Below are 15,069 nucleotides of genomic sequence, written 5' to 3' on the forward strand. Positions count from 1 at the left end.
AGTTTTAACTTAGTATTGCTCTTCCAATTCTCTCTCCCATCCCACCACAGAGGGTGGAGTAAATTAGAAGCTGTTGGCACTTATTTGGTGGCTTGGCTCAACCCACCACACCAGTCTACCAAGAATTAACTGCCCAGTGTAGTTCTGAACAATCTCCTGTCAAGCAAACAAAAGTTCCCTTAGCCATTACTTAATTATTCAACTCAATACTAAATCCAATCTGGGATTCAAAGGAAGAAGACATGGTCTGCAAAGATTAAGACCATCTCCCATCCTGTAGGCTAGCAGTGACCCAGCACCTCCTGGATTTCCAATATCTGCAGAGGTGATCGTGATATTAGTAAAAGAACAATTGAAAATATGCACATAACGAAGGAGTTGTTTCTTTACTCATAAAGTAATTGAAAAACTTGCTTGTCATAAAAGCAGGTCTGATAAACATCAAAGGCAGATCTTGGTACATGTTTTCATCATTAGGAAAGAGTTGGTTTGGGTTTTTTTGACAGCCTATAAAACACGTGCTGTCCTTTGATTATCTAAACTATTCAAGTCCTTAATATACTACTTTAGGGAATAAACTAAAGAAAATAGCTACAGATCTCATTTTCAGCCTGCAATCCAGCCTCAAAGAAAATTAGGATAACCTAACAGTTGTTTTTTTTCTTAAAGGAGACAGCTATTTCTTAATTTGTTCTAAGACATTATCTGTTAAACTCATACTCCTTTTACTATCTCAGCACTTGTGGCATTAAGTACTTGATGGTCCTCATCTTTATTTCTGTCCTTAGAAAACAAGCATGGGCACATTTTAACCCCTATCTCTGTTAAACTGATAGAGAAGTTATGGCTAGAAGTCTGGCTAGAGCTCTAATTGTTCAGAATATATGCTACCTTTTCAATTACGTAACAGTGTAACAGAACCATAAGCAATATACTACACTAACGTATCAAATACAGTAGGGTGGATAAAGTTTCCTCTCTTCTAGACACTTTAGTAGACAGACAGAATGTATCATATGTCACATTTCTGTTATTCATGGAACGTGAATCAAATGGTGATCAAAATATAACTTTAAAATAAATTCAACCTTCCTTGGTATCAACAACAGACCAATACTGTGAAAATCTGAAAAATCCTACGAAAACTGCACTACAGTAGTGACCAGTGCAAAAGAAACAATTTTAAGATTTTAAGTCATCTATTTAAGGTTTGAAAGAGGGACTAAACTGTATCATTTGCAAGATTTCTTAAACGGCACGATGCTACAAACACCTCTCCATTTTGCTGCCAGCATAATGTATGAAACAAATAAGGATCGTACCACAGGCAGCGATACTGAGCTAGCAAGGCATATAAAAAATTCTGCAGCTGCCTTTCTAGCTCTAGTTTTTCATTTCTGAGCTTAACTGTTTAGGTATCCACCTCTTTCACATTACAGCAATCATCAAAGAGTCTCTACATTCTGCAGACTTTGGAAAGCTGTGAATCTTAACAACAATTATCACTGAAAACAACCTGCTTTGGAAAAAAAAAAAACCCAACAAAAAATATATTAGAAATGTTTTACCTCCTTTGTAGCAGTGTAACCATCACCAAATTCCACAGAAAGCTACCTTATACTCAAAACTTGTACATGATCCACATGTATCTCCAGCAAAGTATCACTACCCCTGAAGTGGAGACTCGTTGCTATCTAGCAAGTAATAAAGCAAGGAAGGAGAAGGGAAACACTGACAAGGCATATGAAAATGAGGCCTTATGCTTACAGAAAGAACAAGAAATTCTCAAATGCCATACAGAGATAGGGAATTTTAGGACATCAAAAATAAACATGGAAACTGGAAGATACTCGATTTAGCTAAGGTCAATGGATTTGGATATTTTAGGAAGACTATCATTCCAAGCATAGCTGGTGAAAAAGATTCAAAGAGAAGTCATGAGAATGATATGAAATCCAGGATATGGCCTTACAGAAACAGATTTAGGATATGTTTAAAAAGGAGATATGTGGCTTGATTTGGGTTGATAACTTCTAACAAAAGAAGGCTCTTCAATATAGCAGATACAGGTACAATAGTGCCTAGTAACTATGAATTTAGGTAATGCTGGATAAGTAATTAAGACATATGTTGAAAAAATCAGATGGTTTAGCATAAGAACAATATTCTATGGCATGATGTCATTAAGTGAAAATAAGCTTCTAAAAGGACATTCTTTTCTTGTTCAAACCCAAGCATGGGCTTAATGCCAGAATGACTGGTGACATTATCTACTCTGTGATTAAAAATGATAAACATATGGGCTTTTTCTACACTACAGAAAACCTGTGGATGTCTTAGCACTGTCTGTAGTATGATCTGTAATGGTGAAGTCCAAAACAAACACAGAAATTGCTTTTGAGGCACATTTCTGTTCAGAGGATGAACACAGAAAGGAGGTATAGGCAAACCACAAAGTTTGGAAACCCTCCAAGTCTTACCTGCACTATTAAATGTTGGAGTAAGCTATGTAACAAGAAGAAATTGGCATCAAGGTTTGAGATAGCTGTAACCCTTAGCAGCAGGATCACACATCCTTATGATGCAAACTTGGGGGAAAAACTCTAGAAGTCTAAAATGACAGAAAGATTTGCTTACACAAGGAAGCTACTGAAAAGTTCAAATGAAAATTTATCTCATAGAAACTATTTTACAGTAAACAGTGTTACTGGGGCACAAACAACAGGTTCTGACAGGTCAACAAAGAACTGTTCTTATCCCAGAAGCAGAGATCTGACCTTCATTCTCAGTCTCCATACTAAGAAGGTAACTTGAACAGCTACAGCTCCAATACAGTCTAGAAGCATGTATACATAGCCTTTCTACACAGCAAAATCCAGGAGCTTCATCTGTCTGAGCTGCTTAGATACTCTGTGGTTGGGAATCAGGGCGAAAAAACCTTCCTTAGTGTAAGCTAAGAAAGAAATCAGGCAGAACTCATGTCCAGAACAAAGGTTGGAAAATAAAGCAATGGTGGGATTTGTATGGGACAGTCCCCCAACACAGTGGGCAAGGAAAACTCATAGCGAGGGGACCATTCACTGGAAGCCTGGTTGTGTGGCATGGCAGAGAGAATTCAAACTAGTGTTGGACCAGGATGAAGCATTTCAGAAATAACACAGAGTCTCCAAGTTATTTCTCTTCAGCCTATAGGATGACTTTTGCAATATGCCTGTGGTAGATTCCATTACTTTATGAAGTTATCAAACTCTACTGTGAAATTTAGAAATCACACAAAATTTGGAAATCATGAGCAGTGGAATGTTTTGAAATATAAAGTTAGTAGCACTGAAAAAACAAATAGCTAACTTGTTACCACTTCTCTGCATGTATCACTTCAAAAAGTACTTATTTCCAACATGCAGATGGTGAGGGAGATGTGCTCTGAAGCCTGCTCTGGAGCTCTGCTCCTTGTACTGGAGTAGAATGTGCTGTGGTTCCTTAAGCTTGGGCACATGGGTTTCCGTTCCATGGGAACTGGTAATACTCTGGACTACCTCCCAGATCAGAACTGAGGCATGACCAAAGCACATACACAGACTGCCAAGCTGAGAAATAAGCTTGGATCTCCGAGTACACACAGAGGCATTGTGGCCATCCTGAGTTTAATAACTTACTCCAGAAGGAAGATAAGCCAATATAAAAATCTGAACTGGTTGATGCAATACTCAGTTCTTCCTCAAACAGTTTCAAGCACAATCCAAACAGAAGCTTCTATTTAAAAGAAAACAACAAGAAAAAAAAATATACTTCTTAAAATTTGAAAAAAAGTAAAGCACTGGTTTTGGCAGAAATCCAAGTCAGCATTTTTGTAATCTGCTGAAGACCTTATTGCAACCATACCCATTGATTAGGTCGAACAGATACTTAATTTTTTCAATGGTAGATTTATATGGTCAGTGTTGTCCATATCTGTAGTATATGCTTTCCTTCATACCTATGTCTCTTACCACATCATATCCCTTAACTCTCCCCAATCCCCATCTTCCATTAACCTGCTGCCTGTTCTTTTTCCTTTCTGCACGGGGGAAAGTCAGACTTGACACTGGGCTACTAGTGTAAGTCAGGTCAACTCGTGGTCCCCCAGAACTTCCAGGACTCCACGCCTTCCCACTTTGCCCAGCTCTCTTCTCCCTCTGGGCTGCATCTGCATTCAGCTCCCTTGAGAAGAAAAGAATCTGTATGCATAAAGATCCCATCACTTTCTACACACTACCAAATCTTGGGCCAGATCCATTCAAATCTTGTGGAAACAAGCTCTTTTACAAACCTGTTACAGGCATGGTCTAGGTTTGTCTACATAATGTTTTAAGCAAAGAAACATCCTTGAGCAAGGTTTGTGGACTCTAAAGGGTCATAGACAAAATAGCATGATTGATTTGTATGGTTCTGTCTGAAAAAAATACAAATACTGAAGAAAGCAAAAACTACAGATACAATTTTAAAATCAACCATCCTTAGTGCTTTCTTAAGACACAGCACATTATTAACACTGCAAACCAAACTGTAATTGCTAATACCTAAGTTAAATATTATTCTTTTTCATCTTTTTCTATTTTTTTTTAACCATTATAATGAAAACATACTCCTGAGTACTGGTGTGGTTGTTGGGAGTTTGTAGCTAACAGACCAGCTGCTGTATTTTTACCTAAGCAAGTACAAAAGTGTCAGTGGGGTTCACTCTTTCAGGAAGTGAAGAAGTCATAGGAAGCATTCTGATTCAAGTTGAACTCCCAGTTTGGATCTGATCCACCAAAGCCTGTATTCAGACCAGAATTTCCCAAGATCTCCAGGACTCAGACTAAAGGTCAGAAAAGGCTGATCTGTGCTATTAATGTTTATTGCAGCATAATATTTTCCTGATAACATTAAAAGGGGTTTTGTTTGTTTGTTTGTTTTGTTTTTGGTTGTGTTTTTATTCATCTTTTCTCTCCAAGCTTAATTCTGATTTTAAGAACAGTTACTCTCAGCAAAACGAAACTAACATCCTGTCTTCTCTGCAACATTGCCTCCACAGAGACATGACAGATTACACTTTTTACTTGGTGGGACAGTCTTAGATTCTTATTGTTTGAGCTCACTGGTTCATTGGTATCAGCATAGACATGGAGAATTCATGCAAGGTGAAATTCATAGCAGGACAAATCATGTCTGCCTGTAGAAACCCATCCTACAAAAGGACAAACTTTCTGAGTGTCAAGTGCTTGTCATGCAAATGAAACACAATTAATTCTTCAGAATCTCTCTGCATACAAAGGATAGTTTCTGGCCAGCATCACTTTCAACTATTCCTAAACCCAGACACATCCTCCACAGATGCCAGGGTCCATGGCTGCATCATTAGAAGCAGATATTGTGCAGAGCAAAGAACAACTTAGGTATATTCTTAAATCTCTGCATGAACTCTAACTCAGTCAAGCAGCTTCTGAGCCATGTAAAATACTACTCTTAAATCCAGTATATTGCATTTCAATAGGAAATTAGAAATCACAATAGAAACCATTTTCAGAATCTATAGAGGGGCATCAGGCAGCATATGGATGTTGGAAAAACAAGCCTCTCGCCTGTTAAACACTGTCATCTAAATACTGACAGGGAATGGATTGAGGGACAAGCCAGTATTAACAGTTGCCAAACATTTGTAAAAAAATTACATAAATATTTACCTTTTGTGGAAGAGTAAAAAGTCTCTTGCTCTTCAATGAATTAAATGCACGGAATGATGGAAACAGAAAAAGAAATCAGCAAATTTAATGTTAGGTAAAGAAATGTGTTACATGTGACAATGGCATGTACAGTAGGCAGTACTCCAGCATATGTAGAAGTAATGTAGAAAATTAAAATGATAAACCATGACAAATAATAAAGCCTGTGACTTTTTCTTCAAAATTAACAGGAACAATGACGTTACAGAGAACCAGATTGTGGACTCTTTTAAGTATTCCGCTTGAGGAGTACCATCATACCCAAATTTATCAATGACAGGAAAATCACTTTCAAAACACATAGCCCTGGTTTAGATTCTGAAGCCTTATTTTTTTGCAATCATAAGTGCTACAAATTTATTTTCTGTTATCTGAAATCTATAATACTCAAAAACCATCAGACTACTGAAAATCAGTCTTTGAGGAAACACATAAAAGATTGAGGCTTGAACTTATTTGCAATAGTTAGCAGTGCTGAGAAAAAATATGCTCCAGCGTGAGTAAAGATTCCACAAGCTGCCTCAAAATATGCAGTGCCACCTAATAACTTTAAAATAAAACCAGAAATATGAAGACAAAACAAACAACGCTAAAGGACTAAAATCTAAAATTGAAACCACTCAATTCTTTTTCTTTTGCCACTCAAGTTTTATACTGAAAAAAATGTATTAATTGAAAGGATTTGACCTTTTACCATTCCTCTCACTGAAATGACATTTCAATGATAAGTGCATATACACAGAATGTTTTTTACTGTTGTTTTTTTTTTTAAGATCTTAAATTGGTTAAATATAAGTTATTTGCAAGTCAAGTGTATGATTTTCTGTAAGAAATTCTGACACCTTTTGGTTCAAAGGTAACAAGGGACATCAAAACACTTCATTCCTCTATGATGTGACTGCCATTAAATACCTGTATATATATTACACACATAAATTTATAGAAGTAATCCCTGCCCAGCACCAGTAGAGTCTTCATCATAGCCTTCCCTCATGAAACAGATGCACACACGTACGCATGGCCTTCACCCTGCATCCAAGCTATGTACAAAGCTTATGCAGATTTTTCTAACATGACCTAAGGTACAGCAACACTTCACGCCAGTCACACTTTTGCTTTTCTAAAGGTGGCTGTATAAGGCCTTTTGCCACAAACAGGTGCCACTGGAAACACACACAACCACATTGTTTCAGTTATGTTTACCGTTGTTCTGTACATGCAGATAGGACACTGATTATCACAAACCTTACTCCTGTTAATGGAAGTCTTGCTTTCAAGAGCCAAACAGAAGCAGATACAGGGAAAAAGACCTGTTTTGCATGAATTCGCTCTTAAAGATTGTTTCCACACTATAAACAATCATTGCATATTTATCTTGCTGGTTCATAAACACAAGTAGTGCACAATATGTTTTTTCTTATCACTTGGTAGAATGCCTAATATTATATCTAATATTATCTACTGCAGCTAAAAGGGAGTATAGAAAAATGCTACAGATCTTCAGGCTGTGTTCATTTCATTGATCAATACAATGATTAACCATTATGCAAAAGCGTAGAGACCCACCCTCAACTCCTACTCAAGCAAGGGCTCCCGTGACATTTGATAGTTGGGGTGACAGAGGACAGGCTGAGTAAAGGTCACAGAAATATGCATTATGCAAAAGTATAACTTCATTTGGTCTATGTAACAGAAGTTAGAGAAACAGGTGAGAAACATAGTCAGTGCAGAATTCCCGCCTATTATTATATATTTGCACAGTTCTACTCAAAAATAGTACAAATAAAAAACAAACCACCCACCAACTGAAATCTCTTATAGTTTAGCACAGGATGATGTATTGAGACCACAACGTTGTCCTTACCATGGCTTAGAATTTCACAGCTTTAGTCACTGACACAAAACATCTTTATATTATTGGGTCCTTTTATAAAACTGTCAGTTCAAACAAAGAAATATAAAATGCTTCTGAAGTTGTATAAGTTATGTAATGGCGACTAAATTGTGACTTTTGAAAACATACACACGGATACACCTACACCAGACTAACTTTCAGTATTCAGGCATCCCAATCCTTAGTTGCAAGAATATCCCAGTGTGTCTTGCACTCTAGGAAATACTGCTGATGGGGTTGCAGAGGAAAGAAATACAGCCATGTCTTCCTTGAATATTATTGAGATTGAAATAAAAAATCACATTGTCTAAAAATTACAGAAGCCTACAATTTTAACTGAAGTTGCTTTAAAAAGTCTGCAGGTACAAGAGGTGCTACAAACATTATTTAGTGAGAACTGTTTCAAGTAAAAATAATTACCTCGCTCCCCCACTCCAGAACTAGGTGAGCTACTATCCTTTAGAACACCATCACCAAGAAGCCTTTTTGCTAGCGTGCATAATTATTCTGTTTTGAGGTTGTAGTCCTTTAGATTGGACTTTTTTCTCTACATTTTTTTATTCTGTTCCTGATCAGTAGTAACAACCCTATTTCTGTAATGGAATAGGGACTGCTACTTTGGTATTCTCTGTGACAATGGGGTTGATGGGATTTTTTTTTTTTAAAGTGTGTTTACTAATAAGGATATTTTAAATGACCTTACTTTCTCAAACTGCCGACCAGAACAGTAACTAAGACAACAACATCTAGAAGAGACAAGGAAACAGCCTTTTTTTTTTTTAGTTCTAAACTTGACAGTGACAAAAATGGAATGTCTGAGATGTAGTGTTAGTCCTAGAAGAAGCCTTGTTAGAACAGCTATGACCATTTACAATTGAGAGGTAAAGATTAAAGATGAAGAGTTAAAATCTCATCTAAGATTAAAAGTCGAAATAACACTCCGTTTCTTGAGATGAAAATTACTACCAGTCTCTTGTGCCATCTTTAAATCTCATTTGCTCCATAATGAAAGCTTTAAAGCATAATAAAATTACTTTACTGGATTCTTCTATACATCCTGAATATGCAAACAGCAAATAAAAAAACCCCACTCGATATACAGACATTCTGTCCTTTTACAGCAATTACAGTGATTTGTAAAGCAGACATAGATTCATAGTTGTATATATTTTTGTCTCTATTCAACCCTCCTGATACAATAGAATTTCTATACAGTGTAAAGTAGTAATTTACTGTAGAAAAGATTCCTTATGGTATATCATACAGGATTTCCTTGAAACACAGGACGTCAATGCTGACCCCCCAAAGCAGCATTATTTATAAATGAAGAAAATTCAAATAATTTTGAAATACTCCCTATAATATTCGTATATTACATAGATTTTGAAATTATCTATATCCATGGTGAGACTGAATTTAAATCATTGAGGACACAATTCAGTTCCAAGCAGAGCTAATGGAAACCTTTTACATACTTCAGTGTGCTTTGGATTCAGTCCTACATTAGGGCAATATTACTTCTAGCTACTCCACTTGGCCCTGATACTCATTTGATAGGGACTGGGGAGGTAAAACTGGTATTAAAACTTTATACTGTAATTAAAATTTGATATTGCAAAAAAAAGGAGCAAATACTATGGTCTTATAGCCTCATTAAATTTAATTTCTTACAGTAGTATAAAGTTTATACATAGTATCATATTTATTTCATAATATACTGTCAAAACTTAACAAAAACTTTTCAATTTAGTACTTCTCTGCAAACATATTGTCATCTTGAACAAAAAGCTAAGCATGGGTAAATTCAGAAAACCTCCCATTCAAGCCATTCAATCAGACAAACGCAAAGTACTATGTAGAGAAGGAAATCTCTTTAGCCTTCAATTCCATGTGCCATAATACAGCCATATCGACATAGGCGGTATGATATGTAACAACAAAGTAAATGATACGTTGCATCCTACTCGTATATTTTACACATAAGACGCAAGCTTACCAAACACAAGTGTAAACCAGAGTTCAGTGAAACAGCATTTCTTTACAGGTGTTCACGGTATCAGCAATTTTCTAAGTTGCTTTACCCTTCTGCCCAGCTTTCTTTTTTTTCTTTCCTTGCTTGTATATATCCCCTCTCTACTCATTTTTGATTTTAAGTTCTACATTCATTTGCAGTGTGTTTAACAAAACATAAACTAGTATTTTATTCTCAACACATCAGTTATCAAGAACAGCAGGATGATATCAGATGAATACCCAAAGGAAAGCCAACTTAAATAAAAAGTTGATTCATCATTGCATATTGGACCAGGTTCTGAAATCGCAGAAAAAACATGAAAGAAATTTGAAGTTCATTACTTAATACATTTCCCTAAACCACTCCCATCTTAGTACTATGCAGAAATGGAAGTTATGAATATATTTTATAACTAGTTTATAATACAGACAGTCCTAGATTCACTACAAAACAAAATGAGAGAACTCAAATATAAAGTTTAAAATGAATAAACCCCACTTGTGTATATACTTGTATATTATACTTGTAGTACATTAGTAATTCAGAATAAACACGTTTAAAACAAGAATACATTTTTGTATGCGTTAACAGAAGATGTAGTATACCATCACAGCTCAGAGCCATTAAATTAATGTAAGCTGACTGCACATTAATGTAAGCCATTGCACAAAAACCCCCTGTGGTAATGTATCATGATAAGACAGTCATGGTCAGCAACATTATCCATTCAAGAAAGCAGTCTGACACCAGTTCTATAAGGCACTACAACATTTTGTTATTAGAAGCATTTCTTTAACTTCCACGTAGAGGAAAACCTTGGAGTACATGGCAATCTTAGTTGTCGCTTGCAGTAAATGAGAAACCAGACTTTTAAAAGACAAAAGAAAACATGAATGTGTAAAAATTATCCATTGTGTCATTTCACTTTACCATAATTCATACTCTGTGGACAGTATGTTGCTAGAAAAGGGAACAGCAATATTCATACTTATTTGATGTTTATATGTAAAAAACCATCTTCCACAACCATTAGGTCTACGTTGTCTTTTTCAGAAAAGAGCAGCACTCTTTGCCTGGTCAGCTTATTCCCAAGAAAGAGCAGATGAGCTGTGCTTTCATGTTTCTCATGGTCGTTATTTTCACTTTTTACTCACTGAACTATGAACTCCAGAAAAAAAACCCCATATTTTTCATATTTATTATTAACCTATGTTAACGGTGCACGACGACAATTTATATAAACCACAAAATGAGTAAGACTGTAAAAATGTTGTTAAAATCTTTGTCCCTGGTTTCTTTAGCTGAATACAAACAGGCATGTGTTGGAAACTACCACAACTCTAATAGAAATTTTAAAGTAGACAAACATAACAGGGTACTAGAAAATTAAGGCAATGAAACCATGTGTAATAATCCACTGGTCAAACTCTACCAGATTTCCCAGGCTATAAATATGCTTCCATTCTCATCTACAACTGGTAGAACTGGTAGAATTACAGCACCGAACATGTAGTTATGAAGGTAGACTTAATTAAAGAAAGGTAAGAAATCAAAGAGATTGAGCTATTATAAGCTTATTATTTGATACCTTGCTCTATACTGCCACTTCTTACTGGAACTTGTGGTAGCTGTCTTCCCCTGCGACTGCTGAAGGATGTGTCTGCAGGAGGAGACTGTGTAGGACTTCCTTGTTGATGTATTCTGCAAATGAAATGAAGATAAAAGTAAAATAAGCCAAATGAAGATAACTTTTCTATTCTGAATGTTAAACACATTAATTTGCATATACTGAAGATGAGTTTGAAGAAGTTTGTATTTGGTGTATGCCATACTCACATAGTCAGTTTTGGATAGCTAGTTAGTTTATAAGTCCTCACATTGAATTTCTCTAACTACCTTCAACTTAGGAGAAATATTTTCCTTAATTTTTAAAAGTTTTTAGGGGCTTTTTGCCTTTTTTTTTTTTTAATAAAATACTAGTCAAGAAATACTGACCGAAAAGCAGTTTTCTAAGAACCACTTATGACTCACAATTTATGTATATTCTCCTGCACTAGTAGAATGGCAATACAAAATGCTACCTCTGTATTTTTTTAACTTTGCACAAGGTCACGGAGAACTGGACAGAAAGTATCTATACCCATGGGATAACATTTTTCCCTGAACTCAAAGAAGGAAAAAGACCTTTAACCTTGGTATGGGGGTGTGTGTGTGTGTGTGTGTGTGCATGCAAACAAAGAATGTACAAGATTTTTAATATTCTTACCTAAGTTAAGAACCTAAACCCCTTTGGCTCAATTCTAGCTAGCAACACACCTTGGTTACTTGATTTATTATGCACTGATACAGCATCTGAGTGTAAGACAACAAACACCTTTGGAATGCTGGTACGTTTGCAGGGGAAAAAGTTTAGGAAAGTAAAACAAAGATGAGAAGAAGCAGACTGCTGAGAGGGAGAGCTTACTGCTAATGCCCTTGACAGTTAAAGTAATAACACACTCAGCGTGCTGTATAAGCAGTGTTTAGCTACTAAACTAAGGTTGCATGTGGATAATTTAATTTTAAGTAACACCTTTGTGCAAGTTTGAAATACTGTTGGCTTTCAGACTTCACAGCTCAGCTGACTTCCTCTTAGCCTGCAAGATGACACTTAGCTGTGTGAACAGCACGTGATTTCCTGCACATTGTTTAAGCAAAATACTTTACTTTGATAACTGTCATATGGATACAGAACAAAACACAAAAATGGAAGGACAAAACAGAATCAATTTTTTATTCTTACACTGCATAACTAAGTTCAGCAAGAAGTTCTGTCCAGATGGTGAAGATAAGTGGTGTAAAGGATATGGGAGAAGTGTAAATACCATGAAGAGAGGATAATCTACAGTGCCAGGATGAGTGAATGCGCCATGTATGCTCAGGGAAGTACAACACCACACTGACACCTGGGAGGCAGAACATGAAAGCTGTGCTGTACACATAATAGCAACCTTGTCAGAAGTGGAGAAGGTGGCGCCGACCCTCCGGGTGCTAGGTGATGTACAGAGCATAAGGGTGTGATACTAGAGTGCTCACTCGACCGGGAGCGAGCGTGATGCTTTCCCCTAATGACTGGCTGTTCAGTTGTTCGTGGGGCTGGAAGTCCCCTTCTAGAAAGACATGGTAGCAGACCCCTAAAACATCAGGGCCAAAAAGAAACTGTTCAGTTGTTAGCTCCAAGCACACCTTCCCGCGCCCCCCCTCCACCAAAGAATACTGCAAATCCTGCCTGCAGGACCAGGGTTACAATCCAGAACAAAGTTACCAATTCTGAATGCAAATCCATTTTCAATAGGACAAACTGCAAAACACTCACCACTGCAGATACACACTTGACCCTAGCTGTTGGAACTGTTGAACTGCATTGCATTTAGTGGACAGTCGGCTAAAAACACCAGCTGTATCTTAAGCACAGCAAACAGAAGCTAATAACATATAATGTAAAGTACTAGCACAGAGTAGGCTATGAACACCTTGTTTTACCACAAAGCATTTCTGCTACCAAAAAATACCTTTTACCTTTTTAAAAATTAACTGGATTTCAATTAGTGTCCTAAAAAAAGGACAACATGTAAGCTCATATGTAATTCCCTTGGTTTATTTAGGAATCTGAAGGAATCTATTTAAGCATCTTTCTCCTGGAAGTCCTAAACCAGAAGGAACAAGCAGTGAAATGATTAATCATGTTAGCATAATAAAGCTTAATTGTTGGTAGTTTGATAATTGCATAGACTGCAAGTATAACCTGAAACATTTAAAGTCTGGAGAGTGACTAAGTGTTTTAACTGTGCCTTCTTGCTCTTCTTTGGTTTCCCAACAGTGCAGCAATTTGTAAATGGTGCTACTGTATCTGCTGCAATTTCTGAAATTTCAATTTCCTGTGCCATCATTTCATTCTGGTTTTTGATCGGTTGGTTGGGTGGGTTTTGATTTTTTGGTTTTTGTTTTTAAATTTCTGAGGACTTATGGAAACTCCCTTCACACTCCTTGCAAAACTTTCCCACGTGACACAGTCAACATAATCAAGAGACTGTCTAGTTCATATGACTATCACCCACTGAAAAGTCATTGTGAACAAAAAAGTATATATGAGAGAACATGCAGAGGCCTATCAAGGATGATAAACAAATTTGGTTTCCAAGCTATTTCATCACAGGATTACAAAATACTTTTGTTTGGAAAAGACCTTTAAATCATCAAGCCCAACCATTAACCTAGCACTGCCAAGTCCAACCACTGGTCTGCTTGAGGATAGGCAGGCTTTGCAGAGGGATCTGGAAGGCCCATTGACGTTCAGCAAGGGTTAGTGCTGGGTCCTGCACTAAGATCATAATAACCCCATGCAACGCTACAGGCTTGGAGAAGAGTGGCTGGAAAGCTGCCTGATAGAAAAGGATTTGGGAATACTGAATGTGTGCCAGCAGTGTGCCCACCTGGACAAGGTGGCCAACGGCATCTGGGCTTGTATCGGAAATATTGTGGCTAGCAGGACTAGGCAAGTGATCACAGTTTATGTGGAAGTCCAGTCACAATGCAACAAGAAACCAGGATTCTGCTGCCCTTGCTACATTCCTTCTCCTTAAATCCTGACAATCCTTTATCTTAACTCCTAGCATACCCCAGTGATAACTGTAACATTCTTTCAGAGACTGATTCCCCTGATTCTGAGAGATGCTTACAAAAAGAAAGATGAGCAGCATTCTGAAAATTCCTTTTTCTCTATGCTGGTTGTAAAAGTAATACCCTGGCAACTACTGCAAGCAGCTAATCATTAAGGTTTTCAGATGTTTAAACATTGTAACATCCGTAAGGTAAATATGGATCCCACCCTGTGCCAGAAAGTATTTGCTTGCTTTTACTATGAATGCTCCCATCCAACAAAGTTATCACGTTCTCAGTTTTGATTTTTCTCATTTTAGAGGTTAAATATCCTGGAATAAATCTGAGAGCCCAGTGAAGCACTAAGAGAGTCTGTCCAGCCATTACCAAACAGACACTTTAGCTAAGACTTCGAAACTTACCTCCTGATCTTTCAGTAATACTCTTTTTACAGGTCTCTCCCCTTACGTGAGAGAAAAACAGAGGATCTGCTTAATTAAAATGAAGACAAATTACACTTAAGACTTAGCTGGGGTATTACATTGAAATGAATATACTACTTGGGGTGCAAATGAAAATAGAGGTAAAAAGGAACAGGACCAAAACTAGAATGGACTTAAGGACTTTGTGGCCCAGGAGAAAGATCAGTTGCTGAAAGGAAGAAATCTGCAAATAGCTAATCAGAAGATGGAGACAAAAAGGAACAAGCACGGGAGACAAAAGCTAGTGTATGACCGAGGAAAAAAGACAGAAGTGAGACAAGAAGTATGAAGACGACA

The 15,069-nt window shown here is 36.9% G+C and overlaps 1 protein-coding gene across 8 annotated transcripts in view; it reads right to left on the reverse strand.

Moving 5' to 3' along the window:
• Window positions 1-15,069, reverse strand: part of RIMS1 (regulating synaptic membrane exocytosis 1) — a gene marked incomplete at both ends in the record, with an annotated part of 323,509 nt that overhangs the window by 75,672 nt on the left and 232,768 nt on the right. For 7 of the 8 annotated variants that reach the window (XM_084261705.1, XM_084261704.1, XM_084261710.1 and 4 more), the window contains one exon: window positions 11,241-11,353. In XM_084261705.1, the coding sequence (XP_084117831.1) occupies window positions 11,241-11,353 (113 nt within the window). Of the gene's footprint in view, window positions 1-5,705; window positions 5,736-11,240; window positions 11,354-15,069 lie in introns of all 8 variants that reach the window. The other variant, XM_084261703.1, reaches the window with a different exon arrangement.

The sequence above is a fragment of the Gallinula chloropus genome, assembly GCF_964237585.1.
Source record: "Gallinula chloropus genome assembly, chromosome: 3".
Classification (NCBI taxonomy): Eukaryota; Metazoa; Chordata; class Aves; order Gruiformes; family Rallidae; genus Gallinula; species Gallinula chloropus.